At 41.0% G+C, this 26,547-nt stretch overlaps 1 protein-coding gene across 1 annotated transcript in view; it reads right to left on the bottom strand.

Moving 5' to 3' along the window:
• LOC116972014 (serine incorporator 1-like) overlaps positions 1–26,547 on the bottom strand; it is an 87,303-nt gene that overhangs the window by 40,742 nt on the left and 20,014 nt on the right. Inside the window, exons 2-4 of the mRNA XM_033019253.1 lie at positions 15,248–15,409; positions 11,438–11,631; positions 10,541–10,620 (exon numbers count right to left, since the gene is read on the bottom strand). Coding sequence (XP_032875144.1) covers positions 10,541–10,620; positions 11,438–11,631; positions 15,248–15,409 — 436 coding nt within the window. The remainder of the gene's footprint in view (positions 1–10,540; positions 10,621–11,437; positions 11,632–15,247; positions 15,410–26,547) is intronic.

The raw sequence follows: 26,547 nt of genomic DNA, 5'->3' as shown, positions 1-26,547 counted from the left end.
AGTGAAGACAGAACCAAAGTACTCATTTAGCAGGTACACAAAATTGCTGGAGGAACTCAGCGGGTGCAGCAGCATCTATGGAGCGAAGGAAATAGGCGACGTTTCGGGCCGAAACCCTTCTTCTGAAGAAGTCTGAAGAAGGGTTTCGGCCCGAAACGTTGCCTATTTCCTTCGCTCCATAGATGCTGCTGCACCCGCTGAGTTCCTCCAGCAATTTTGTGTACCTTCGATATTCCAGCATCTGCAGTTCCCTTTTGAATACTCATTTAGCAGTTCTGCTATTTCTTTGTTTCCCATTATAAATTCACCTGTCTCTGAATGTAAAGGACTTACATTTGTCTTCACTAATCTTTTACCTTTTACATATCTAATAGGAATTCGAGGAGTAACTTTTTCACACATATGGTGGTGGGTGTATGGAACAAGCTGTCAGAGGAGTTAGTTGAGGCTGGGACTATCCCATCGTTTAAGAAACAGTTAGACAGGTACAGTCAGGTTTGGAGGGACATGGACCAAGCGCAGGCAAGTGGGACTAGTGTAGCTGAGACATTGTTGGCCGGTGTGGGCGAGTTGGGCCGAAGAGCCTTATTTCCACACTGTATCACTCTATGACTATAAAGAAGCTTTTAGAGTCAGTTTTTGTATTCCCCGCAAGCTTTCTTTCATGCTCTTTTTCCCCCTCTTAATTAACCCCTTTGTCCTCCTCTGTTGTTCTAAATTTCTCCCAATTCCCCAGATTGCTGCTTCCTCTGGCCAATTTATATGCCTTTTCCATGGATTTAATACTTTAATACCTGATTGTCAATCAAAGTGGTGCAATGGGTATATTGTCTGAGCATGAACACTATAACTTTGACAAATTATGATAGATTACATCATGGATCCCTCTGCATTTGAGCAGTACATCTAGAATTAGAACCTGCCAGCTCTACAGTTTGTTGAGATTGGTAGGTTCTTAGAATTCATCCCATTCACAACAAGGCAACTATCCTTCTTCTCTTCTACCAAAGTGTCCAATGCATTGTCTGAAAATCCTCATGCATGCTCCCTCTTTGTTCGGTCACTGCTCAAAATATCACAGTACAGTTTCAACTTTGAAAAACTCCTAACGTTCAAAGTAATCACAAAAATGTCTCAGTGAAAAAGCACCGGACAATCCTAATGTTGAGCTCCTGGTAACAATGCATGAATAACATTGATAGGTTTGGTTGCGTGCAGCTATAATTTAAAAGATCCTACAGCAAAAAAAATGGTAAATACAGACGATGACCCTTAATTTTGTTTTCAGATCTGATGCATGTTCTCTGCAATAAATCGTAACAGTAAAAATATCCACTAGTTCAGACCACATTTTGTGAATTTGTCAAAATGCTAGATTGAATTTTTTTTTTCAGAGAAAGGATTATCATGTATTTTCCATGAAATTTGATATTAAGCAAATGTCTTCAACCTTTCTTTGAGATCACAATACATTAAGAACATCTTTAAATTTACGGAGGAGAACAGGTTGGATGCATGTGTGCGAGACCACGTAAAACCACGAAAATGTTAACTCATGTATTTCAAATATGAAAATAAATAAAACTGAGAAGCCACTGAAATATAAGCCATCAACAAAGTGAAAGCAAACTATGATTTTCAGAATCAATTTGATATGATGCACTTATTACAAGGAGACGCTTTCATTTCAACACGGTATCAATTTCCTGTACTCGAGTTAAAATATGGATACTATAAACCACTAATTGAATTTTATTTTCTAGCTATAGGCCCCAGGGTATTCAATTGAGCACTGAGTGCAAAAGTGCATCAGGAAATGTAAGAAGAATAGGTTACATTTCCTTTTTACATCAATTTAACATCAACAGATCTTAACAGGACACCCAATGAATGTGCCAGTTCTCAAAATGTTCCAGTTTGTGTACAAGAAATCAGTTGAGAGAAAAAAAGTGTCAAATGTTTCACCATGGACTATCCAAGAAGCTATTAGCTGTTCCTTACGTAATCAAAAACTAAATATAATGTAATACTGACTTTAGTCAAACTTTGTCTTTAATCTGTTTTAAATTTAGTTCAAATTTAGTCTTCCAAACATTCTATCTTGCTTTGTTTATCATTCTCAACCTGTCAGAAATTTGGGTATGAGATTTTTATTTTACTGCTTATTCACCAGGATGATGATTAACACTTTAAATCTCCAGCTACTTTGATATGAAGGGCTGCAGTATATGGTAGGAAGATGTGGAGTTGGGGGGTCAGTGGGTCAGGCAGCAGCTCTGGAGGACATAGATGGGTGGCGTTTCAGGTCAGGACCCTCCTTCAGACTTCACAGCACAGGATTGTACTGTAGACCCAGCCTCATCTCCCCATGAACTTCAAATGAAAATCTGTGCATGTGTTAGTGCGGCCTCATCTTGCCAAAGAAAAGAGCCTGAAAACTACAAGCACTTCTCCTTGGTTACAGGTCTATACGACTCACTGTTTATTGATGGGAAACGTAGAGATATTTAGTGGAGCAGATCAGAGCCATCAGCCAAAGGAAAACAGTGGTTGATGCGTATGAAAGAAATTTGCTCCAATTGCAATTAGTCACCCAGCATTAGGAAACTATCAGCCTGAATGTAATGGATATTGATAATGAATTTGCATCACCAACAACCGCTGATTATTGGGCATCATATCTGAGGAAGGATGTACTGACGTTGGAGAGGGTCCAGTGGAGGTTTACGAGAATGATCCCAGTACTGATTGGGTTTACATATGATGAGCATTTGACAGCACTGTACTTGTACTTGCTGGAGTTTAAAAGGGGGGACCTCATTGAAACTTGCCAAATGGTCAAAGGCCTGGATAGAGTAGTTGTGGTGAGAATTATTACAACAGTGGGAGAGTCTAGGACCAGGGACCATAGCCTCAGAATAAAAGGGCGTACCTTTAGAGAGGAGATGAGGAGGAATTTCTTTAGTCAAAGGCTGGTGAATCTGTGGAATTAATTGCCACAGAGAGCTGTGGAGGCCAAGTCAATTAATATTTTTAAGGTGGCGATTGACAGATTCTTGATTAGTATAGGTGTCAGTGGTTATGGGGAGAAGGCAGGAGAATGGGGTTGAGAGGGAAAGATAGATTAGCCTTGATTGAATGTCGGAGTAGACCTGATGGGCCAAACTTATCAAATCGGCACGGGCAGCATGGTGGTGCAGCGGTAGAGTTGCTGCCTTACAGCGCTTACAGCGCCAGAGACCTGGGTTCGATCCCGACTATGGATGCTGTCTGTTTGGAGTTTGTACGTTCTCCCTGTGACCGCTTGGATTTTCTCCCAGATCTTCGGTTTCCTCCCACACTCCAAAGACGTACAGGTTTGTAAGTTAATTGGCTTGGTATAAATGTAAGTTGTCCATAGTGTGTAGGATAGTGTTAGTGTGCGGGGATCACTGGTTAGTGCGGACTCGGTGGGCCTGTGTCCGCACTATATGAGAAAATCATTTTTTACACAGAGAGTGGTGAATCTGTGGAATTCTCTGCCACAAAAGGTAGTTGAGGCAAGTTCATTGGCTAGATTTAAGAGGGAGTTAGATGTGGCCCTTGTGGCTAAAGGGATCAGGGGGTATGGAGAGAAGGCAGGTATGGGATATTGATTTGGATGATCAGCCATGATCATATTGAATGGCGGTGCAGGCTCGAAGGGCCGAATGGCCTACTCCTGCACCTATTTTCTATGTTTCTATATCTCTAAACTAAACTACTCACAATACTCTGAAGGCAGTCTGACCAGTGCCTTATAAAACCTCAGCATTAAATCACTTTCTTAGGGATTAACCACTTTCTTAACCTGCTCTGTTACTTTTGACAATATATGCACACCAAATTACAGATACTGCTGCTTCTGCAAAAAGCGTATGCATTATTTAATATTGTCTTCCCATTCTTCCTACTGAACTGCATCACATTCAACTCCATGAAGCCAATGAATTTCTAAGATAATGATGAAACAGAAGTTTCATCAGATCTTTCTCAGCTTCCAACAGATGTTTCATCATTACCATAAATATTCTGCTGGTCTTCGGCGAGTGCAAGGCAATTGGAATCTACGTAGAATTTAAGCATCCAGCCGTTTGAAAGGGCCCTTCAACCAGAGAACACAAGAAGGGTCTCATCCCGAAATATCACCTATTCTTTTTCTCCAGATATGCTGTTTGACCCGCTGAATTACTCCAGAATTTTGTGTCGATCTTTGGTTGCATCAGCATCTGCAGTTCCTTCCTACACAGATAGGTTCAACTTTGCTTGCAAATTGAAAAGCCTTGAAGAATTCTGCCACGTCTCAAAAAAATCAAGAACTGGAGGAATTCGGGAAAGTCACGGATTGCATAATGGTGCTCTGGGTGCGGGTGGAAAGGATAAGCAAATGAAGAATTGGCTGATAACGTGGCATCGGAGCAGGGGATAGCAGCGCAGAATAGAAACATAGAAATTAGGTGCAGGAGTAGTCCATTCGGCCCTTCGAGCCTGCACCGCCATTCAATATGATCATGGCTGATCATCCAACTCAGTATCCCGTACCTGCCTTCTCTCCATACCCTCTGATCCCCTTAGCCACAAGGGCCACATCTAACTCCCTCTTAAAAATAACCAATGAACTGGCCTCGACTACCCTCTGTGGCAGGGAGTTCCAGAGATTCACCACTCTCTGTGTGAAAAAAGTTCTTCTCATCTCGGTTTTAAAGGATTTTCCCCTTATCCTTAAGCTGTGACCCCTTGTCCTGGACTTCCCCAACATCGGGAGCAATCTTCCTGCAGAATGGGGCACATCAGTATATCTGGCGTGATAGCCTTTCGACTGAAGCAGCCCTCAACTGTCCAAACAAGGGTCATGAGAATGCCTCACATAGTTTAGAGGCGGCAGATGCACAAATCAATGTTGCACAAAATAATATGTGTGGCCTGTTACTTGACAATGTGCAAATGATAGAGCCAGGACACACTGCTGAAGGGGTGCATAACAGATGCACTAAGTTAAATTCACAAATACTGCATAGGGGAAAGGGATTTTGAACCTGGGGAATGTAAAAGACTAAGTCATTATTTTTCAAAGAAGCATCAATATTCATAAAGCTTAAGCATCTGTCTTTTATCCTGTTCAGTGCCCAAGTATCAGACCCAAGTATACTCGGGTCATGGCCAATAGTGGGGGAAAAAACACGGCAGTGAGCAGGTTAACATTGTAGGAAATAGCCAGAAGAAAACAATTGGACAAAGAGGCACCTGGTTGTTTCAAGCAGCACTTCACCACTTAGCAGGGAGCCTCACATCAGATGACATGCAATTTGTGATTACGGCAGCCTGCGAATGGACAAGAAGGAGAAACACTTGCCCAAGATGAGGAGACGAGATAGCTGCATCTCAGAGGCTCATCGTATGATCAGTGGAACGGAAACCATTTCCATGCATATTGTCATGATGAGGGATAAAGAGAATTGATGTGCACCTGCAGTTTAACGCAGTTTCATGTTTTACAGAACATCCTGCCAGTGTGAACGTTTTGTAAGCTTCTACATCAACACAATAGAATGAGAAAGATACAACAAAGATGGTGGGACCCTCTAAAGTGGCAGCCACAAGTGTTCAGTGGATGCTTCACGAGTCAGCCATTACACAATAATTTCATACATTTTTCAAAGCTTTGGCCCCGAATTCTTTCAAGCAAACATTCTTCTTCAGTGGAAGATTCATGACGCACTCAGAGAAATGTGTTAGATGCCCTTCATTTGTTGAAGGAGTATTGATTGCCTCCAAACGAGAAACCTAAACCAACTATTTTTTTGATAGGTCAGTGCACCCAATATCAAGGGCAATGGTTACAGATGGAGATGTAGAGTCATGAAGATGAATTATGTTTAGTAATGATGCCTTGAAGAGCACATTGAAGCAGGGTGATTCTCTGGGTATCTCCCTCTGCAACAAGAGATCCAGCTGTAGGAGAGAATGCTACTACAGTTGCAAATGCAATTTCTTGACTCTGATAATCCAAGGAATAAATGAGGAAGATGTACAATAACAGAAAGAGAAATATCAAGTTAAAGAGGGGCACTTTTTCCCCAAGCACTCTGAATTATAGTCCTGAGGCCAGTCTTGTACATAAGAAGAAACAATGGAAGCCAAATTGTGGATGCAGCCCAGACCATCACACAAACCAACCTCCCTTCCATTGATTCAATTTATTCCTCATGCTGCCTCTACAAGGCCAACAGCATAATCAAGGATGATTCGCACCCTGGCCACTCCCTCTTCTATCGGGCAAAAAGTATAGAAGTGAGAAAACGCACACAACCAGAGTCAGTCAGTCAGTCAGTCAGTCAGTCAGTCAGTCAGTCAGTCAGTCAGTCAGTCAGTCAGTCAGTCAGTCAGTCAGTCAGTCAGTCAGTTTATTGGCCAAGTATTCACATACGAGGAATTTGCCTTGGTGCTCCAGCCACAAGTAACAACATGACATACAGTGACAGTTACGAATGACTCAGAAAACACTAAACATTAATAATAATAAAACATTAATGATAAAACACCATTGATCAAGCATGTGAACCAACAAAATACCAGATCAAAGGGAGGCTACAGATTTTTGGCTGTTGAGTAGAGCAACTACTCGTGGATAAAAACTGTTTTTATGTCTGGCTGTGGCAGCTTTGACAGTCCGGAGTCGCCATCCAGAGGGAAGTGATTCAAAGAGTTTGTGGCCAGGATGAGAGGGATCAGAGATGATCTTGCCTGCTCGCTTCCTGGCCCTTGCAGTGTACAGTTCATGAAGGGAGGGAAGGTTGCAGCCAATAATCTTCTCTGCTGATTGGACGATTCGCTGCAGCCTCCAGGTGTCGTGCTTGGTGGCTGAGCCAAACCAGACCATGATGGAGAAGGTGAGAACAGACTCTACGATGGCCATGTAGAATTGGACAATTATTGCCTGTGGCAGATAGTGCTTCCTCAGCTGCCGCAGGAAATACATCCTCTGTTGTGCCTTTTTGACCGTTGAATCGATGGTGGCCCCCACTTAAGGTCCTCGGAGATGATGGTTCCCAGGAACTTAAAATACTCCACAGATGTGACTGTGGTGTTGTTGATGGTGAGCGGGGTGAGGGGAGGGGGAGCACTCCTAAATTCTACAATCAATTCCACTGTCTTAAGAGCATTGAGCTCCAGGTTGTTGCAATGGCAACAGGTCGCCAGCTGTGACACTTCCTGTCTGTAGGCAGATTCCTCCCCATCCTGGATCAGTCCAATCAGGGTTGTGTCGTCCGCAAACTTAAGAAGCTTGACAGAGGTGTCTGAGGAGGTGCAGTCATTGGTGTAGAGAGAGTAGAGGAGAGGAGAGAGTACGCAGCCTTGTGGTACTCCTATACTGAGGGTTTACGGGTCCGAGATGTACTTTCCCAGCCTCACATGCTACTTATGCAAACTGCAGAGGGTCCAGCAGGGAGTTTGTGATATTTTTCAGCTTGGCCAGCACAAGCCGTTTGAGTGTCATCATGACTACAGAGGTCAGTGCGACAGGTCTGTAGTCATACAGGTCTGTATTCAGGGACAGTTTCTTCCCACCTGTTATCGGGCAACTGCACCATCCTACCAAAACTATAGATCAGTCCTCATTGGTCCTCATACTATCAACCACATTGGTGACCCTCAGACTATCTTTGATAGGACTCTATTGGCTTTGCCTTGCACTAAATGTTATTCCCTTATCATGTATCCGTACACTGTGAATGGCTCGATTGGAATCTTGTATTGTCTTTCTGCTGACTGGTTAGTATGCAACAAACGTTTTTCACTGTCCCTTGGTACACATGACAATAAACAAAACTGAACTGAATTAATGCTTCTTGAATTGTTTGGACACATTGTTCAGCAATTCCACTTCATTGTCACAGGGACACCGATGTGGAATGCCTTATCATCAGAGAAAATGCAATGGAAATGGAGGAATTGTGAGAAGAAAACGAGCCGTTACAGGCAGCAGGATAGGAGGAAGTGTAATCAAGATCACAGTAAATGTAAGTTCTCTTGTAAAGGATATCTGTCTATCTGCTAGATGGAGATAAAAAGTAAGGAATGAGATAGATCATGTGAAGGTGAGAAGGATGGAAAAGTAATGAGTTTTTTTTAGTTCTGTACGAGTACAGGAAGAAGCACCAAATCAGTCGTTGGTTTGCTGGAGCCAACAAGAGGACTGAGCAGATAATTGGTGGGATTGGCTACACGGCAGATTCCTTTACCACCAAATTTTACTCCAAATATGCAGCCTGGCGATGAAAGAAATGCATTAACTTGGGCTGACATGATATCCTTGGATGTAGTTCTGTCAGTCTGTCATCTTTTTCCTTCTTTGTTGTTTTTAGTTTGTTGTAAAATGTTATTTTAGTGTACCGTTAGTTTTGTATCATGTGGGGGGTGATGGTGGTAGGGGGGGAGGGGATTTTATTTTTTCCTCTTTCCTCGACGCACTGCAACCTAACACCGTGGAGCTGGCGGTCCCTTTGCTGGGGATCGACTTTGGGAGCTCCAACAGCGGGAGCCTGCGGACTTGACATTGTGGAGCTTGCGATCCCTGGTAAGGGATTGACGTCGGGAGCCCCAAGCCACTGGAGCTTCACCGCCCCGATTGCGGGAGCTTTGACCGCCCCGACGCGCAATCTTCGATTGCCGGCTGCGGGAGCTTCGATCGCCCCCAGTGCGGATGGTTCGACTCCACCGACCGGGGTAGAAAAGAAGGGAAGAAGATAAGACTTTATTGCCTCCTATAACAGTGGGGAATGTGGAGGAGCCACTGTGGTGGATGTTTATGTTAATTTTTTATGTAGTTGTGTGTCTTGTTGCTTTTTTGGTATGACTGTATGGCAAATCAAATTCCTCGTATGTTGCAAAACATACTTGGCTAATAAATTACGATTATGATTGTAAACAACTTCGTGATCAATGGCAGAACTGTTGTACCTCCATCGAAGAATCCAAAGGCTGACGTCATATGGGTACAACAAAGGGAATCACGATGGATGTTGTAGAGCAGAGAGATTTAGGAGGCCAAGCATATAGTTTCCCGAAAGTGCCATAACAGGTAAATATGGTGATAGTGAAGGCTTTTGGCATGCTGGATATGTGGATTGATTATGGAATTTGGGAAGATATATAGCAATTATATAAGACCCTGGTAGGGCTGCACTTAGCATATCGTGTGCAGTTGTCGGCACTCTACTATGGGAAAGATGACACTAAGGTGGAAGAGGTGCAGAGGACGTTTACAAAGGGGGCCGGGAATAAAAGGGCGATGGATATAAAAGGATGACAGGGTATAGTCATTGCCAGCCTGGCATCATCCCTGAAGTCACATGGCATATAAAACTATGAGGGGAATAGATAAGCTTACTGCAGAGTCTTTTTTTACCAAAGTTGGGGAATTCAGAACTAGAGGGCACGTTTAAGGTGAGAGGGGAAAGATTTAATAGGAATCTGAGGGACACCTTTTTCACACAGAGGGTTGTGGGTATATGGAACATGCTGCTGGAGAAAGTAGTAGATGCAGGTGCAATAGCAACTGTAGTAGCCATTTACAGCAACATTCAAAAGGGATTTCGACAGGTATATGGATAGGGATGATTTAGGATATGGGCCAAAAAGGGGCCTAACCCTAACGCATCTAAGATAGATGGGGCAGCTTGGTTGGCATGGACAAGTTGGGCTGCAGGGACTGTTTCCATGCTATATGACTCCATCACCAAAATTACCATTACCAAGTGAAAATTCAGAAGCGTCACACTGGTGAATAAAATAGCGGATTGCATTTAGTTTTCAAATTTCTAATAAAATTTTGTCACATAGCAAATAAAAATGTTATGCTGTATAAATAGGACTCCTAATTCTATAAACTTATTATTTCCCTAGAGTTGCTGTCTGCTGGTAGCGTAGCTCGATTAGAAATGCCATTAAGGATCTCTGGGATGCAGTAAACTGGTTTCTGAACATACCTGTTATACGTAACACCAAAATGGACAAATGGATTTGAAGCTCCTTATGACTTTCTGGTAAACTAAAAGCCTGTATCTTAATAAAAACAATAGACAACAAGTTGTTGCGGGATACAAATGTAATCCAATGATGAACTAAATGTATGTCTGTGACAAATGTGAGTGTTTAGAGACACAGTAGCATTGTTCCCCATAATATATTTGATTTTCTGCTACTCGTACATGATTAAGTTGATAAAAACTGAAATTAAATATAAAGCACTGTTTAATGCAATGCAACTATAAAAGCTTTTATGAAGGCACATTTTCCATGAAGATTTTGCCTCCAAGGAGCACAAATATTTATTTGATTCTATTACCATATATACCATAAAATCACATTGAGTTATGATTTTATCCGCTGAGGTTTGTTGGCACATTGTATTATTAATTCCTAAAGTATTATTTTCACACGGCATGATTTCAAAGATGAATGTACATACACTAAAACATTCCTCAAAAAGTTCATTCATGATATGCAACTTTACACTTACCTCGACTGAAGTAACCTTCTGGGATATAAAATGCACCAACCATTAGTATTACAAGTGCTCCAAACTTGAATAGCCAGAAACTGAAAAGAAAATGTTTAAAAAACTATTGGTCATAAATGTCTCTAATTGTCTATTATATGTCTTCTTATGCTGTCCTGATTTTAACCATGTGTCATAACAGACATTCAAAAACATAAAATAAATCTTTGAGTTATTTTATATGTCAATTCACATGATAATTAATTTTAAACAAAACTAATTTGCTTTTAATATTAGGAGTTGCTTGGCACTCATAAGTGCAAAGAATGAATCACCGTTGATAGATTCTTGGTGAATTCTATACCTTTGCAAGCAACTTTGACTTCCATGAGTCATATCTATAAATGTAATTCCCAGAATATGCCACGTGCAAACACAGTTACTATCAAGAGTAGGATTTTTAATATATACTGGACCAAGTGCAGTGGGGGGACTGGGGGGGGGGGGGGGGGTGGCATGTGGCATCACATGCACTAACCACCCCCACACACACACGCTAACGATCCCTCCTTGATATTATATCAATATTATTATTGGGGGGGAGAGGGGGGGGGGAGAGAGGGGGGGGGAGAGGGGGGGGAGAGAGGGGGGGAGAGGGGGAGGAGAGAGGGGGGGGGGGGGAGTAAGGGTGAGGGGTATAGGTGGGCTGGGATGTGTTGTTTGTCTCTTTGGGTTTATCCGTTGTTTTTGTAGTTTTTGTGTTTCTCTTTTTTGGGGAGAGGGGGGGAGAGAGGGGTGGGGGATAGTTACAGACTGTTAATAGATATATGATTCCTTTTAATACCATCTAATTAAAAAACTTGATCCAAATATGCAATCTTGCAACTTGCAAAAAGGAACTTGCAAAGGTAAACTTACCCATTGTGCACCAAGGCCCTGGGATCTTTGCTGTTTCTCACATTGATCATAAGCAGAGCTAACAACAAAAAGAAAGTGGCCATTCCGAAGCAGGTCCGATACACGGACTTGTAACCAACCAACACTCTGCAAACTGCAGGATCATCCTCTTCAGGCAATTGGGTATTATCACCAAACTCGCAGAATCCTGGAATCTGAAAGGTGATTTTGCAGTGTCATTATTTGTGGTGAAAGAAAGAAAAAACTTTTAATATGTTCTCATAGTATATGCATAACAGATTTATTCCATGTACTTTACAGCTGCATGCATAGAAAGCAATTTCCTTGCATTGCTTGAATGTAGTTGAGCCAAAACACTTGTTGGCTATCTATATAAAAGGAAATGCAAAGCCACAACAGCATGTGACCTTCAGTACTAATTCCAAAAATTAATTCATTTGACAGTTAATTAATTAGACTAATGTGACTAGGGATCTGCAAAGAGAACGGCAAATGTCTTAAATGTGAGCCTATGCCTCTTCCAGGGAACACATGAGGTCCTTTTTCAGTCACATGCCTAGATGGCCACACTTGTGCAAGGAATTACTGGCAGCTGCAGATGAAACAGTGGGTGTAGATGCATGAATGTTTAAATGTAAATGTTAAATTTCCTTTCAATGTATTATTTTCTTAAAGGTCCAGCCAATTCATTTGAAATCCTGCTATGCAATGACCATCAACACACCACCACTGCCCTACCTTCACCACCACACTAATGGCAGGCTCTATCTCAACACAAATTTCAACTAATTGAGGGAGGGATAGTGGGTCAGAATAAACCCTGGTCATAAAACTACCGCTCAGTCACTCCCTCGCCCGAGTTGCTGTCAAAGCTATCAAAATTGCATCTTAATGTAATGAGCATTCAGAAATATTCAAACTTTTAAATGTTAAATGTTTACAACAGTTAAAATCATAAATTAAAAACCTGAAACTGAAAATATTTAAATACAATTAAATATTTAAAATATCTACAAATTCTGCCACATCTTTATGACTTAGTGGTTATGTCATCTCTTCTAATGCCCTGTAAATATTCTTTTAATTGTAATTAATGTAAAATATCTCCCTAGACCATTCCAAATTTGCCATTGAAATGGCAGTGCGTGCTGTGAATGATGAAGTACCTCTGTAACCTCAGACTCTCATTCTGAATTCAATGAAGAGTCTAATGTCAAAGTGCAGTTGGTAAAACACCTGCATCGAATGGTCAGCAAGTCCTGGATATCCACAAAGATGTAAAGGCTACACAGAAATACCACACAGCTCACACTTTTTTAGCTTAGCTTAGTTTTTAGTTTAGAGATTACAGCGCAGAAACAGGCCTTTCAGCCTACCGAGTCCACGCCGACCAGTGATCCCCGTAAGCCAATCAGCTTACAAACCTATACATCTTTGGCGCATGGGAGGAAACTGGAGCTCCCGGAAAAAACCCACGAAGTACACAGAGAAACTCCATATATACAGCCCCTCAAGTCAGGATCGCACCTGGGTCCTTGGCGCTGTAAGGCAGCAACTCTACCCCTGCGCCACCATGCCACCCTTGTGCAAGGAAATACTGACAGTTACAGATGAAACAGTGGGTATAGATACAAGGACATTGCTGGATATAGAACAGTGGGTATAGATGCAAAAAGCTGCACATTTGCTGGAGTGGTTTCCTTAAGATAGTTGGTGGAATCATTCAATGTGAAAATAATCCACAAACTACCAGTTATTCATTTAATAAACAATTTAGAGAGGATTAATTTTCTTCACTACATTTCACTACGGTGGAAAGCATCTTGTCCGGGAACATTACCATCTGGTTTGGGAATTGCTCTGCCAAGGACAAGAAGGCTCTGCAGAGAGTAGTGCGTTCGGCCGAACGCACTATGGGAACTTCACTTGCCCCCCTGCAGGAACTATACATCAGGAGGTGCAACTCCAGAGCCAACAATATCATGAGAGACCCCTTCCACCCCTGCAACGGACTGTTCCAGCTGCTATGGTCAGGCAAACGCCTCCGTTGCCATGCGGTGAGAACGGAGAGGTTGAGAAGGAGTTTCTTCCCAGAGGCCATTCGGACTGTAAACGCCTATCTCACCAGGGACTAACTCTACTGAACGTTTTTCCTTCCATTATTTATTATGTAAAAGAATATGTGTGTTATGATTGTGTTTATAGTTTGTTTGGTTGTTTGGTTGTTTGTCTTTTGCACAAAAGTCCGCGAGCATTGCCACTTTCATTTCACTGCACATATCGTATGTGTATGTGACAAATAAACTTGACTTGACTTGACATAAGGTACAGCTTCTGCACTGCACTCAGAGGAAAATAATTGATCTGATTACATGCACTCATAGTAGAGAAATCATTTCGCTTAGTTTAGTTTAGAGATACAGCATGGAAATAGGCCCTTCAGCCCACTGAGCCCGCACCGACCAGCGATCACCGCACATTAACACTATCCTACACACGCAAGGGACAATTTACACTTATATCAAGCCAATTAACCTACAAACCTGCACGTCTTTGGAGTGTGGGAGGACACTGAAGATCTCGGAGAAAACTCCATACAGAGAGCACCCGTAGTTGGGATCAAACCTGGGTGTCTGGCGCTGCAAGCACTGTTTGGGAGCAACTCTACCGCTGCACCACTGTGCTGCCCAATTGGAAAATCAATTTGAGGTATGGGATTAATCTGCATTTGGAGAGGTGGGGATTAATAGGATTAGTCAGCAGGGCTATGTTAAAGGAAGATACTGTCTGACTAAGTTCATTGATTTTTATCAAGGTGATGGCTACAAGTCTTGATGAAGGTAGTGTGGTTGATGCAGTCAAAATGGATTTCAATAATGCCTTTGACTAAGTCCCACATGGGAACCTGATTCGTGGGATCTCGTGCAAATTGGCAAATTGTGTTTGGCTTTGGAGACAGGGTGTGATTATCAAACCTGGATTTTGCAATTAGAAACCCATGATTGCTTATGCACTGCATGGATCCGTGCTGGGACTTTTGCCATTTGTTAAATACATTCAGAATCTGGACAAGAATGGCGGAGGTATGATCAGCAAGTATGTAAATAATGTGAACGAGAATGCTGTTGTTGATAGTGGGGAGGGTAATTTTTTGCACGTAGAATGATATTGATGTGTTGGTGAGATGGGCAGAGAAATGACATGTGAAGTTTAATCCTGATAAAGGAGAAGTGAAGAATCTTGTGAAGACTAATAAGTACAGGGAGGATAAAGAAGGCTAGAAATGCTCAATGAATGATAGGAGAGTCTAGCATGTATGTCCAAGGACCTTTGAAGTTAGTAGTGCTGACGGTAGATACGCTGTTTATGAAGGCATACAAAATGCTTGCCTTCATTAGCTAGGCATAGAATATAATGGCAAAGAAGTTACGGTACAGCAACATAAAATATTAGTTAGTTCACAGCCTGAGTACTACTTACCACACTACAGGCCAGCAGTGATTGCACTGGAGAAGGTGCGAAGGAGATGCACCAGGATGTTGTGCAAACAGTGACATTTCGGATCAAGACTAATTGTTGTAGGGTGAGCAGGTGTCTATATTTGATGACAAAACAAGACCTGGACAGTAGCTTATCTTGGGCTCCCTTTAACAACCTACTTAAAATTCACAACTGGGGAGTTGAGCAATTTGCTAACCACTTATTGGAAGTCCATTCACTTTTTACCACATCAGCAGGAGATATTTTCATTCATCATCTAACATTTTCAGATAATTAACATACTTGTACAAGTTTGATTCTGCACCATACCTTTCTTAATTGATCTTCCACTCCAGGTACAAGCATAATGCCGGCCAGAGATGTACCAATTAATAAAATAGTTGTATACACCAATCGTGTTACAATTGAAGCTCTCCCAGTTGGACAACATGAGCACACCAGACAAGGAGCACTACCACACAAACATGGGATCTGTAAACAGGAAAGGGTTAATTTTAACATTGGCTCAGCAACTTAGCTTTGTAGCAAGTTCACATGAATGTCTGAAACAAAAGCAAAACTTTCAACCAGAATAATAACTTATTCAACCAGAATATATATTTTTTCAATGCAAGTAAATAATACTGCTGTTGATCAGAATAGCAGTGGACAGCTAAGTACTGAATCTCAGAGATATGCTCCCAAATGGCAAAAAAAACACGGCTACATAATTAATAGAATGTATGGAGAATTCCAGCAACTTCCTAACTATGCCAGGCATTCATATCTTGACCCAGATTTGAACCTAGTATTAAAGATGCAAAGACATCATCGTTGACTTTGGAGCCAGAAGTCATAGTAGGTAGCACTGCAGGGTGGTGTGACTTTTTGATGATATTAGATGCCACCTTGAGACAGTGCTTCCAGTAGATCTCTTTGATGATAGGAAGTCAATACCCGTGATGAACTGTGCGATGTCCACCACTTTCTTTTATTTTAATATATTTTTTTATTAAAGGTAATCAATTACAATGCTTCAAACAACTTTATATCAAATTAATTCAATTTGCATTAAGTAAAACACTAGTAATACTTATCTACTATTTTTTTAGAAATAATGATAGAGAAAGAAAAGAACAGTTATAAATCATTAAGAGAGTGATTAAATAATAATTTGATTATATATAAGAAAGAAAAGAGAAACGAAAAAAAAAAAAAAAAAAAAAAAAAAAAAAAAAAAAAAAAATTTTTTAGTAACCACAATATGTATTATTAATAACACTACTACAAGTGATAGTATCAATAAAGACATATATGTAATTCCAATATAAAAATGAATTATTCTCACCAAATCCCGCAGGGTGCACGTCGAGCTGTGTTGCCAAGAACAGCTACTTCTCTAAATACTGTATATATGGAGACCATATCTGTTCAAAAGAATTATACTTGTCCAATAGGACAAATCTAATTCTTTCCAGATGTAACGTCTCCATCATCTCTGTTGCCCACATTTTGGTTGTGGGGGATAATGTTCCCTTCCAAAATTTCAATATGATTTTTTTTCCAATTATTAAACAGTAATCAAAGAAATTTCTTTGATTTACTGTAAGTGATAGATGTAAATCCGGAATTCCAAATATTATTAGCTTTGGGTTAGGGTCCAATTTAACTTTGATAACTTCAGAAATAACTTTAAAGATTTCTGTCCAATAATAATTCAATTTAGGACATGTAACGAAACTATGTATTAAATTTGCCTCTGCTTTCTTGCACTTATCACAAATAGCGGAGAGATTCGGAAAAATACTATTTAATTTAGTTTTCGAATAATGTAACCTATATAATACTTTAAATTGTATCAGTATATGTCTGGCGTTTAATGAACACCGGTGTATTCGTTGTAGACTTTCTTCCCAGTTTTCTTTTGTTATAGCCAATCCCATTTCATTTTCCCATGCTTGACGATATACTTCCGTTATTGGATTCTCCTTATCCAAAATGATGTTATATATATAAGCTATTAATTTTTCTGTATTTGGATATAAATTAAACAGTTCATCTAACAATCCTGCTTCTTTATTTTTATAATCTTGTGTATTGGATTTAATATAATCTCTAATTTGTAAATACCTAAATAAATGTTGTGGAGACAATCCATAAATATCTTGTAACTCCTGGAATAAAAGAAATTTTCCTTTTCTATACAGGTGTTCTATCCTTGTAATTCCTAAATCATCCCATTGTTTAAACCCCCCATCTAATATAGCAGGTTTAAACGATGGATTATTCATAATTGGTAATCTAAATGAGAGATTATCCAAGTGTAGAGTCTTAACTATTTGTTTCCAAATACGTCTATTATTATATATTATTAGGTTGTCTTTATAATATTTTTTTTGTACTTCCGTTGGTGCAAAAATTATCGAACCTACATTGAAAGGTAGACAGTCCTCCTTTTCTATATTTAACCATGTCGGTTCATGATCCATATTTACCCACCAGAAATTCATATTCTTAATCTGAACAGCCCAAAAATAATATAAAAAGTTTGGAAGTGCTAATCCTCCATTTATCTTAGCTTTGCATAGATGTTTTTTATTTATTCTGTGATTTTTATAATCCCAAATAAAGCTATTGACAATATTATCAATTTTTTTAAAAAAAGTTTTCGGAAGAAAAAAAGGAATAGCCTGAAACAAATATAACAACTGCGGTAGAAATACCATCTTTATGGCACTTATTCTACCAATCATGGATATAGGCAGTGTTTTCCAATATAAAATATTTTTTCTAAGTTTATCTAATAGTTGAGGATAGTTGGATTTTATTAATGAGTTATGAGTTTTAGTTACGTTAATCCCTAAATATTTAAGTTTGTCTGTAACTACTTTTAATGGGTATTGTTGTAATGTATTAAGATTTATTCCTGTTATTGGCATAATCTCGCTTTTATCCCAATTAATCCTATACCCAGAAAATGCACCAAACTTAGTTATAATGTTTAGCAGGTTGGGAATACTAATTTCCGGTTTTGTAATATAAATCAAAACATCATCTGCATATAAAGAAATTTTATTAATTGTTGTATCAGTATTATAGCCATATATTTCAGGTTCAGATCTAATTTTTTCCGCCAATGGTTCTATCACCAATGCGAACAATAAGGGTGATAACGGACATCCCTGTCTGCATCCCCTAGAGAGTTTGAATTTGGCTGATAAAATTTGGTTAGTCAAAATTCTTGCCATAGGATTCGAGTATAAAATTCTTACCCATTTACAAAATCTATCCCCCAATTGAAACTTTTCCATTATATTAAATAAATACATCCATTCCACCTGATCAAACGCTTTTTCTGCATCTAGTGATATAACCGCTAGTTCCGTATCTCGTATTCTTTTTGAATATATAATATTAAACAAACGTCTGAGATTATGGGATGAGTAACGTTTTGGGATAAAACCTGTTTGATCATAATGTATTAATTTAGAGATCACTAAACTTAATCTCCTAGATAAGACCTTAGTTAATATTTTTTGGTCTGTATTTAAAAGGGCAATCGCTCTATATGATCCAGGATCTTCCAAATCCTTATCTACTTTAGGGATGAGTGTAATTGTGGATTCATTTAAAGATTCTGGTAATTTTCCTTGGTCATATGCATATCTATACATTATTTGTAATCTTGGGGAAATCAGATCTTGAAATTTTTTATAAAATTCTGCACTCAGGCCATCTGGGCCCGCTGCTTTTCCGTTCTTTAGCGAACTAATTGATTCTATAATATCTTTTACTGTTATTTCAGCATTTAACAATTCTCTACCTTCCTGATCTAAGCTATTGATTTGACATTCTTGTAAAAATATTTCCATACTATCTGTTTGTCCTGTTAGTTTTGACGAATAAAGATTTTTATAATATTGTAAAAATCTATCATTAATATCTTTTGGAGTAATTAATATATTTCCATACTCAGATCTAATTCCGTGTATCATCTTCTCATCTTCTAATTTTCTAAGCTGTCGTGCTAATAATTTTTGTGGCTTATCTCCAAATTCAAAATACACTTGCTTAGTTTGTTGAAAAAGTTTAATCACTTGATTAGAATATATTTTATTTAATCTATATTTTACTGATGCAATTTTATTACTTAACTCTTTGGAAGGCTGTTTTATATTTTCATTATCTAGACGTTTTATCTCATTTTCTAAATTTTGTTCTATTTTTCGATTTTCTTTATTGAGATGTGCTTGTGCGGATATTATTGCGCCACGCATGAATGCCTTAAATGTGTCCCAAAATAGTGATGGAGAAGTTTCAGGATTATCATTAGTTTCAAAAAATAATTTAATCTGATCCATCACATATTTACAACAGTCATTGTCCTTTAATATCTGAGGGTTAAATCTCCAGGTAGTAGTTTTATTAGATATATCTTTTAATTTTATCTTAAATGTTAATGGCGCATGATCCGAGATGATAATATTATGATATTTTGCATCATACGTAAAAGGAAGTAATTTAGAATCTATTAAAAAATAATCTATCCTCGAATAGGTTCCATGTACGGGCGAGAAAAAAGAATATTCTCGTCCGGATGGATTATCTAACCTCCAGATGTCTTTAATATTAGATGTATTGATAAAAGCATTTATGAATTTACTTGATTTCGAGGCAGCTTTCCTTTTTGCGGATGATCTATCTAGATAATTATCTAAAGTACAATTTAAATCACCTCCAATTATTAAATTGTGTTGAGTGGATATAGGAATATTATTAAATATTTTCTTAAAAAATAATGGATTATCAAAATTAGGGGCATATATATTCATTAAAATTACCTTTTTTGAATATAATTCCCCTGTAATTATTACATATCTGCCTTCTTTATCCTCTATAATAGAACTTTGTATGAAAGGTATACCTTTGCGAATAATTATTGCAACTCCTCTAGATTTATGAATAAATGTAGAATGATACACCTTAGAAATCCATTTAGCTGTTAATCTATGTTGAGCATCTTTTTTAAGATGAGTCTCTTGAAGGAAAATGACATCTGTCTTCAATCTGTTCAACTGAGCTAACACCTTTCCCCTTTTAATTGGTTCATTAATTCCTTTTACATTCCAACTGCAGAAGGTTACTCCATCACCCCCAGTCTTCACCTTTATATCATGCATTTTACTATTAGGGCGGCTTATTTTGGAGTAGCCTTCTTGACTCACCCAGCTCCCCGTTGCACCCGGACATCAATCCAATGAGAATTTCTTTCCACCTTAATCCACATCTATGTCTTCTTAAACTAAATACACAATATCCTTCACATCTACATTCAAATAATATATAATATAATATCAATAAAAAACAAAAACAATAAGAAATATCAATAATAAAAAAAAAGTAAAGGGTGTTAATAGGGTGCTCAGAAAAAAAAGAAACTACACTTGTATAGTGTGTAGTATGTGAAAGTGAAAGCCACACTAACGTGGCCATTAATCTAAAGACTTCCGTTTTTTTAATAAAAAAAAGATGTTGATTATACCAGCTCCTATCTCAAATGCTATATATATTGGGGTGGGGTACTAACTTTATATACTTAGTACTTAGTAATTATTTCTATTATTCATATTACTATTTGCTAATTACTAATATCAATTGTATTTAATACTATAATATGTAATACTATTATCATGGAATAATTAAATATTTTCTAATAATTAATACAGAACTACTACTAAATGCCCATTATTCCACTTCCTTCTAAGTGAGTATTTCATAACCACAGGTCGATGATAAAAGTTCAGTCCTCTCCTTCTCCCTCGGGTTCTTCCTCCGCATCTTCTCTCTCTTCATCTTCTGGCTTCTGCTGTATGCCTCGGGCGAATTTCAATGCTTCAGTATGCTTAACGAAACGATATTCCTTGTCATCATAAGTTACTCTCAGTATTGCTGGGTACATCAAGCCATATCTCAGATTCTTAGTATTCTGTACATTCCTCAGGATACCTTTTGTTTCTTTAAATAGTGCTCTTTTCTTGGCCACTTCTGCTGGGAAGTCTCTAAAAATACTGATGTTGTCTCCCTCGTATTTCAGGTTTCTCTTTTTTATTATAATCTTCATCATGTCTTCGAAGACATGATCAAAGGCCACTTTTACAATCATTTGTCTGGGCGATGAACCTATCCCAGGGGCCCGTCTTAGAGCCCTATGTGCACGGCTCAACAGGGGTTCATGATCCAAATTCAAAATATCCATTAAAAGTTTAGCAACAAATTTTCGAGGATCTTGACTCCCCTCACGACCTTCGCTCAGACCAACTATACGCAAATTTTTACGGCGTTGGCGTCCCTCCAGATCAATACATTTCTCGTTTGTTTTATGTAATAATTCTAAGAGGCGTTTGTTCTCGGCACGGAGTTTTTCGGTCTCCTTAGTATTCACTTCAGCAATTTTAGTTAGCTCTTTAATTGCTTCGCCTTGTTGGTCTAGCGAAATTATAGTAGGATCTATCTTGTCATCCAGCTTTCTTTCCATCCCAGCAGCTATTTCCTTTACATCCTCAATTTGAGTTTGTAACTCGGCATTAGCCTTTTCCTTCCACTCATCCATCATACTTTTTACCGTCGTTATAACTTGTTTTATTAAGTCTTCTTTATCTTCTTTATTTTTCTCGTGAGACACCAGCATATCCGCTTTTAAACTTTTTATCTCCTCCATATACTCCTTCCTCTGCTTCTTTATCTCCTCCATATACTCCTTCCTCTGCTTCTTTATCTCACCTAGAATGGTAGTCTTAAGTTCCTCCATTTCAGCTTTCCTCTGTGAGATATCTTCTTGAGAAGCAGCAGTTGCACCCGAGCTGAGGCCAGTTTCTTTTCTCGTAGCTTTTTTTCCAGCGGTGGGGGTGGGGGAGCGCTGGGTCATAATTTCTTCTTAAATCGCGCGCCTGATGACGTCACGCACCTTTTAAACGCTGCCGGAGCCGTTCACAATCGATCTCCTGTGGTAAGTGCGTTTGTTTGACCCTTTTACCCCCGTTTTAAATCCAGTTTTTTTCGGAGCTGTAATGGCGCGATTCCACTCACATCGTGGCGCCAACCGGAAGTTTTCAACCACCACTTTCTGCAGCCTCCTTCGTTCTTCGACTGAACCAAGCCATGATGCAACCAATTATATGCTCTCCACCATACACGTGTAGAGGTTGGATGGCATATTCTGTATTTCCTTTAAAAAAAAGTCCCTCATTGGCCGTGAGGGCTTTGGGATATGAGAGACACCAAATGAGACCAAGTCTTTCTGTTAGACATTGACCAAAGTCCTAAAGGATAAACATGGCAAACATAAAAACATGAGGCAGCATGGTGGCGCAGCGGTAGAGTTGCTGCCTTACAGCGCCAGATATCCGAGTTTGATCCTGACTACAGGTACTTGCCTGTATGAGTTTTTATGTTCTCCCAGTGACCTGGGAGGGTTTTGTCTAGGATCTCCGGTTTCCTCCAGCACTCCAAAGACATACATTTTTGTAGGTTAATTGGCTTGATATACATTGCCCCTAATGTGTGTAGGATAGGGCTAGTGTACGTGGATTGCTGGTTGGTGTGGACTCAGTGAGCTGAAGGGTTGGTTTCCACGCTGTTTCTCTAAACTAAACTGAAAGCCAAGATTAAAGTAAATGTCAGATATATTTCTTGAAACAGCACACAAATTGCTGTGGACTGGTAAAACTATTATTAAAACTATTTAGTTAATTTGACCAAAAGTCCTGCAGTTGCAAGAACCGTATTACAGACTGTTGAGCATGTGGTGCAATATGAACAGTCGTGATTTCTAAATGTTTTGCATTTTTGCCTCAGGGAATGACAGAAATTTCTCGGTTTAGCCCGGAATCAGCCAGTTAGTTCACGTTCATGTGATAGAAGCACAATTAGGCCATTCGGCTAATCTATCTCTCCCTCCTAATCCCATTCTCCTGCCTTCTCCCCATAGCCTCCGAAACCTGTACTTATCAATAATCTAGCTATCTCTGCCCGAAAAATATTAATTGACTTGGCCTCCACAGCTGTCTGTGACATGAATTCCCCACATTCACCACTCTCTAACTAAAAGAATTCCTCCTCATATCCTTCCGAAAGGAACGTCCTTTTATTCTGAGACTATGACCTCTGGTCCTAGACTCTCCCACTAGTGGAAACATCCTCCCCATTCGGAGGCTATGGGGAGAAGGCAGGAGAATGGGGTTAGGAGGGGGAGATAGATCAGCCGAATGGCCTAATTTGTGTGTGTGTGTGTGTGTGTGTGTGTGTGTGTGTGCGTGTGTGTGTGTGTGTGTGTGTGTGTGTGTGTGTGTGTGTGTGTGTTTCACATTTCCTCGAAAACACGACGCGCTGACGGTGACATTTTTACATATTCCAATAGAGATTTATGCCATGATTTCAAAAATCACCTCATTTGAAAATTTGATGCATTATTTCCTGAGTTATTTATGAAAATATTCAAAAATTTCAAATAACTTGGTAAATAAATGAGATGGTCTCGCTGATGACGTCACAATGGCTCTGCCTGCCTGCCTCTGCTCGCGCTGTCACAATGGATCTGCCTGCCTCTGCTCGCGCTGCGAGTGACGTCACCCCTGTTCTGTCTTCTGTACTTCTTGGCTTATTAACTTTCACTTCTTTAAATTTGTCACTTAGGGTTTTTAAACGGCTGCTCAGGTCGTGCTGCGCGCTCCGCTGGACTCCTTGAAGTTCTAGAACAATGCAGCGGCGGCCTTTATCACTGCGTGTGTGAGGATGCGGGAAAGCGCAATGGGAATTTGATCATGGTGGCCATTACTCCGTCTGGGAGAGGCCGTCTATGGAGACCTGCGATTCCTCCGTCGATCGCAGGGACTCAGGGAATCGTGACGCCTTTTCCTCGCTGGTGATCCCGATCACACCTGGCCATCAAGGGGGACGACCTCCTCTACGCCTCCCCCGCCCGATCGTCTGTCACGCGGGTGGGTGGGCTTCCCCTCGCGGAAGCCATGATCGGCTGGCCCTCCACTTTTGACCATTCTCAGATCACTCCCTGCCTCGTTCGGGTCCATGCCGGCTGCAGCCTAGCTCAGGCCCGGTGCCTGCTGGGGTGTCTGCTGCTCTATGGCCTGGGTAGGTGCTGCCTCTACCCCCTCGCACCCCCCTCTCTACCCCCTGCCAGGGACAGAAAGAGAGAGAGGGAGGGAGAGGGGGGCAGGGAGAGGGGGGCAGGGAGAGGGGGGCAGGGAGAGCGGGGCAGGGAGAGGGGGGCAGAGAGAGGGGGGCAGAGAGAGGGGGCAGGGAGAGGGGGGCAGGGAGAGGGGGGCAGAGAGAGGGGGGCAGGGAGAGGGGGGCAGGGAGAGGGGGGCAGGGAGAGGGGGGCAGGGAGAGGGGGCAGGGAGAGGGGGCAGGGAGAGGGGGGCAGGGAGAGGGGGGCAGGGAGAGGGGGGCAGGGAGAGGGGGGCAGGGAGAGGGGGGCAGGGAGAGGGGGGATGAGGAGGGAGGGGGGATGAGGAGGGAGGGGGGATGAGGAGGGAGGGGGGATGAGGAGGGAGGGGGGATGAGGAGGGGTGGAGAGGGGGGGGGGGGGGGGTGGGGGGGGAGCGGGAGGGGAGGTCGTCCCCCTTGACGGTCTATAGACACCACACCTATAGACACCACACCTATAGACACCTCACAAGCAACTGAACCATCCTACCAACAACTGAGCAGTCGCGCTTTGAGTGAATAACTTGTTCCTGACTTATTTAGACTTAGTTCCTCCCACACTGTTGAGTGCATTGGGCAGCAAGCTTTCGCCATTCTGTTCGGTCATGTGCGACGTCTTTCACCCTCGATAGGTTAGCGTGCCGGGCTTCCAAATCCTTCTGGAATGTTCGCCTCCATGTGAGTTTTGGTCGGCCTCTTTTCCTTCTTCCGTCAGGTTTCCATGTCATTGCTATCTTAGGTGCACATTCTGGTGACATTCTGAGTACGTCCTGCAAATTTCATCCTGCGTACCTCTATGTCCTGGCTGAGAAGCTTTGTTGCAGTTTCCCGGTAGATCTCCTCGTTTGTGATGTGGTCTCTGTAGCTAGTCTTCAGGATCTTCCTCAAGCAGCGTTGTTGGAATGTATCCAATTTCTTTTTCATCTTCATATTGATTTTCCATGTCTCACTGGCATAAGGGGCTGTAGGGAGGACTACGGACTGGAAGAGCTTGATTTTAACATCTTGGATATCCCGCCACTAGACCATATTGGCTGCATTCTTCTGAAGACTGATGCAGCTTTACCAATTTGGGAGTTGATGTCGACCTCTACATCATCTACTGTGAACATGCTGCTAAGATAGGTGAATCTTGTGGAGTTTTCCAAATGTTCCTCATTGATTATCAGTTGTCTGCTGGTCTCCAGTCTGCATAGTCTTAGTTTTCTGGCAGCTGATCTTTAATCCAACCATTGATGCATTCTCATCCAGAGAGGTTGCCAACTCTTGAAGGGTGTGTCTCGACTCTGCTAGTAGTGCATTGTCATCGGCAAAGAGGTTCCTCTTTAATCTCTCTCCTTTCAACTTAATTCTATGCACACTAATTTTTGAATTCTGTATGCTGGAAAAAAGATTGTGAATGTTCATTTTAAGAGCCTGCCCCACTTTCACGACCTAATTCACAACCTTTTTTACTCGTGGACATTTTTCATCAGGTTAGAAAATCGCCCCGACCTACTTGATGCCACGAGTACCTACGACAAGCATCACGACCTACCTACGACCTACCTACAACCTCCTACGACCTCATGACGACCATGCTGCGAGTATGTCAAGGGCAAACTCGGCAGAGGTCGTGAATTAGGTCGTGAAAGTGTGACAGGTCTTTCAGTGAAAAGCCCTTTATCCATACCTGTCATCATCTTGTACATCTCCATAAGGTTAGCTCTCAGTGTCCTGCACTACAAAGAAAGTCCTAGCCTATCCAACCTCTCCCTGTAACTCAAGCCCGCAAGTTCAGGTAACATTGTGTTGAATCTCATTTGCATCCTTTCCAACTTAATGGCATCCTTCCATTCTGGACGACCAGAACCACACATAGTACTCCAACTGCGGTCTCATCAATAATTTGTGCAGTTTATTCATTGCATCCCAACTTTGGTATGCAATACCTTTCCCACAACGACTTGTGCCAAACTCCTTCTTCACCACTGTCCATCTGAATCGCCACTGTCAGGAAACCATGCTCCTGAACTCCCAGATCTCTCTGTTCAGCAACATTCTCCAGGGCACTTCTGTTTTACTTCGGAGTCACGTGAGTGACTACGTGAAGAAGCCCGCCAGGACACATGCGTGTCATATCGCTACACGCATTGCGAAACGTCAGACGCGGTGGAACGACGTTCCCCCGCAGCGGCAGTTTAAAAGCCGCAACTTGCAGGTAAGAGTTTACTCTGCGGTCTTTTTTGTTTCCATTTCCAACTACAGGTGGGAACATGGACAAAACAAAGAAGACAAGGTCTGCGACAAAGCTGGTGAGGGAGGACCGCGGAGCAGCGGGCAGCCAGCAGCAGCCAGCGGCACTTGGATCACCGATAGTGGGATCAGCTGTGCCCGATGTCGCCTCCGCACCGGCCAGATCCACGCGG

This window comes from Amblyraja radiata, chromosome 4 (genome assembly GCF_010909765.2).
Source record: "Amblyraja radiata isolate CabotCenter1 chromosome 4, sAmbRad1.1.pri, whole genome shotgun sequence".
Taxonomy (NCBI): Eukaryota; Metazoa; Chordata; class Chondrichthyes; order Rajiformes; family Rajidae; genus Amblyraja; species Amblyraja radiata.
Note: the sequence above shows the minus strand (reverse complement) of the source record. Positions and strands in the feature narration are given on the sequence as shown.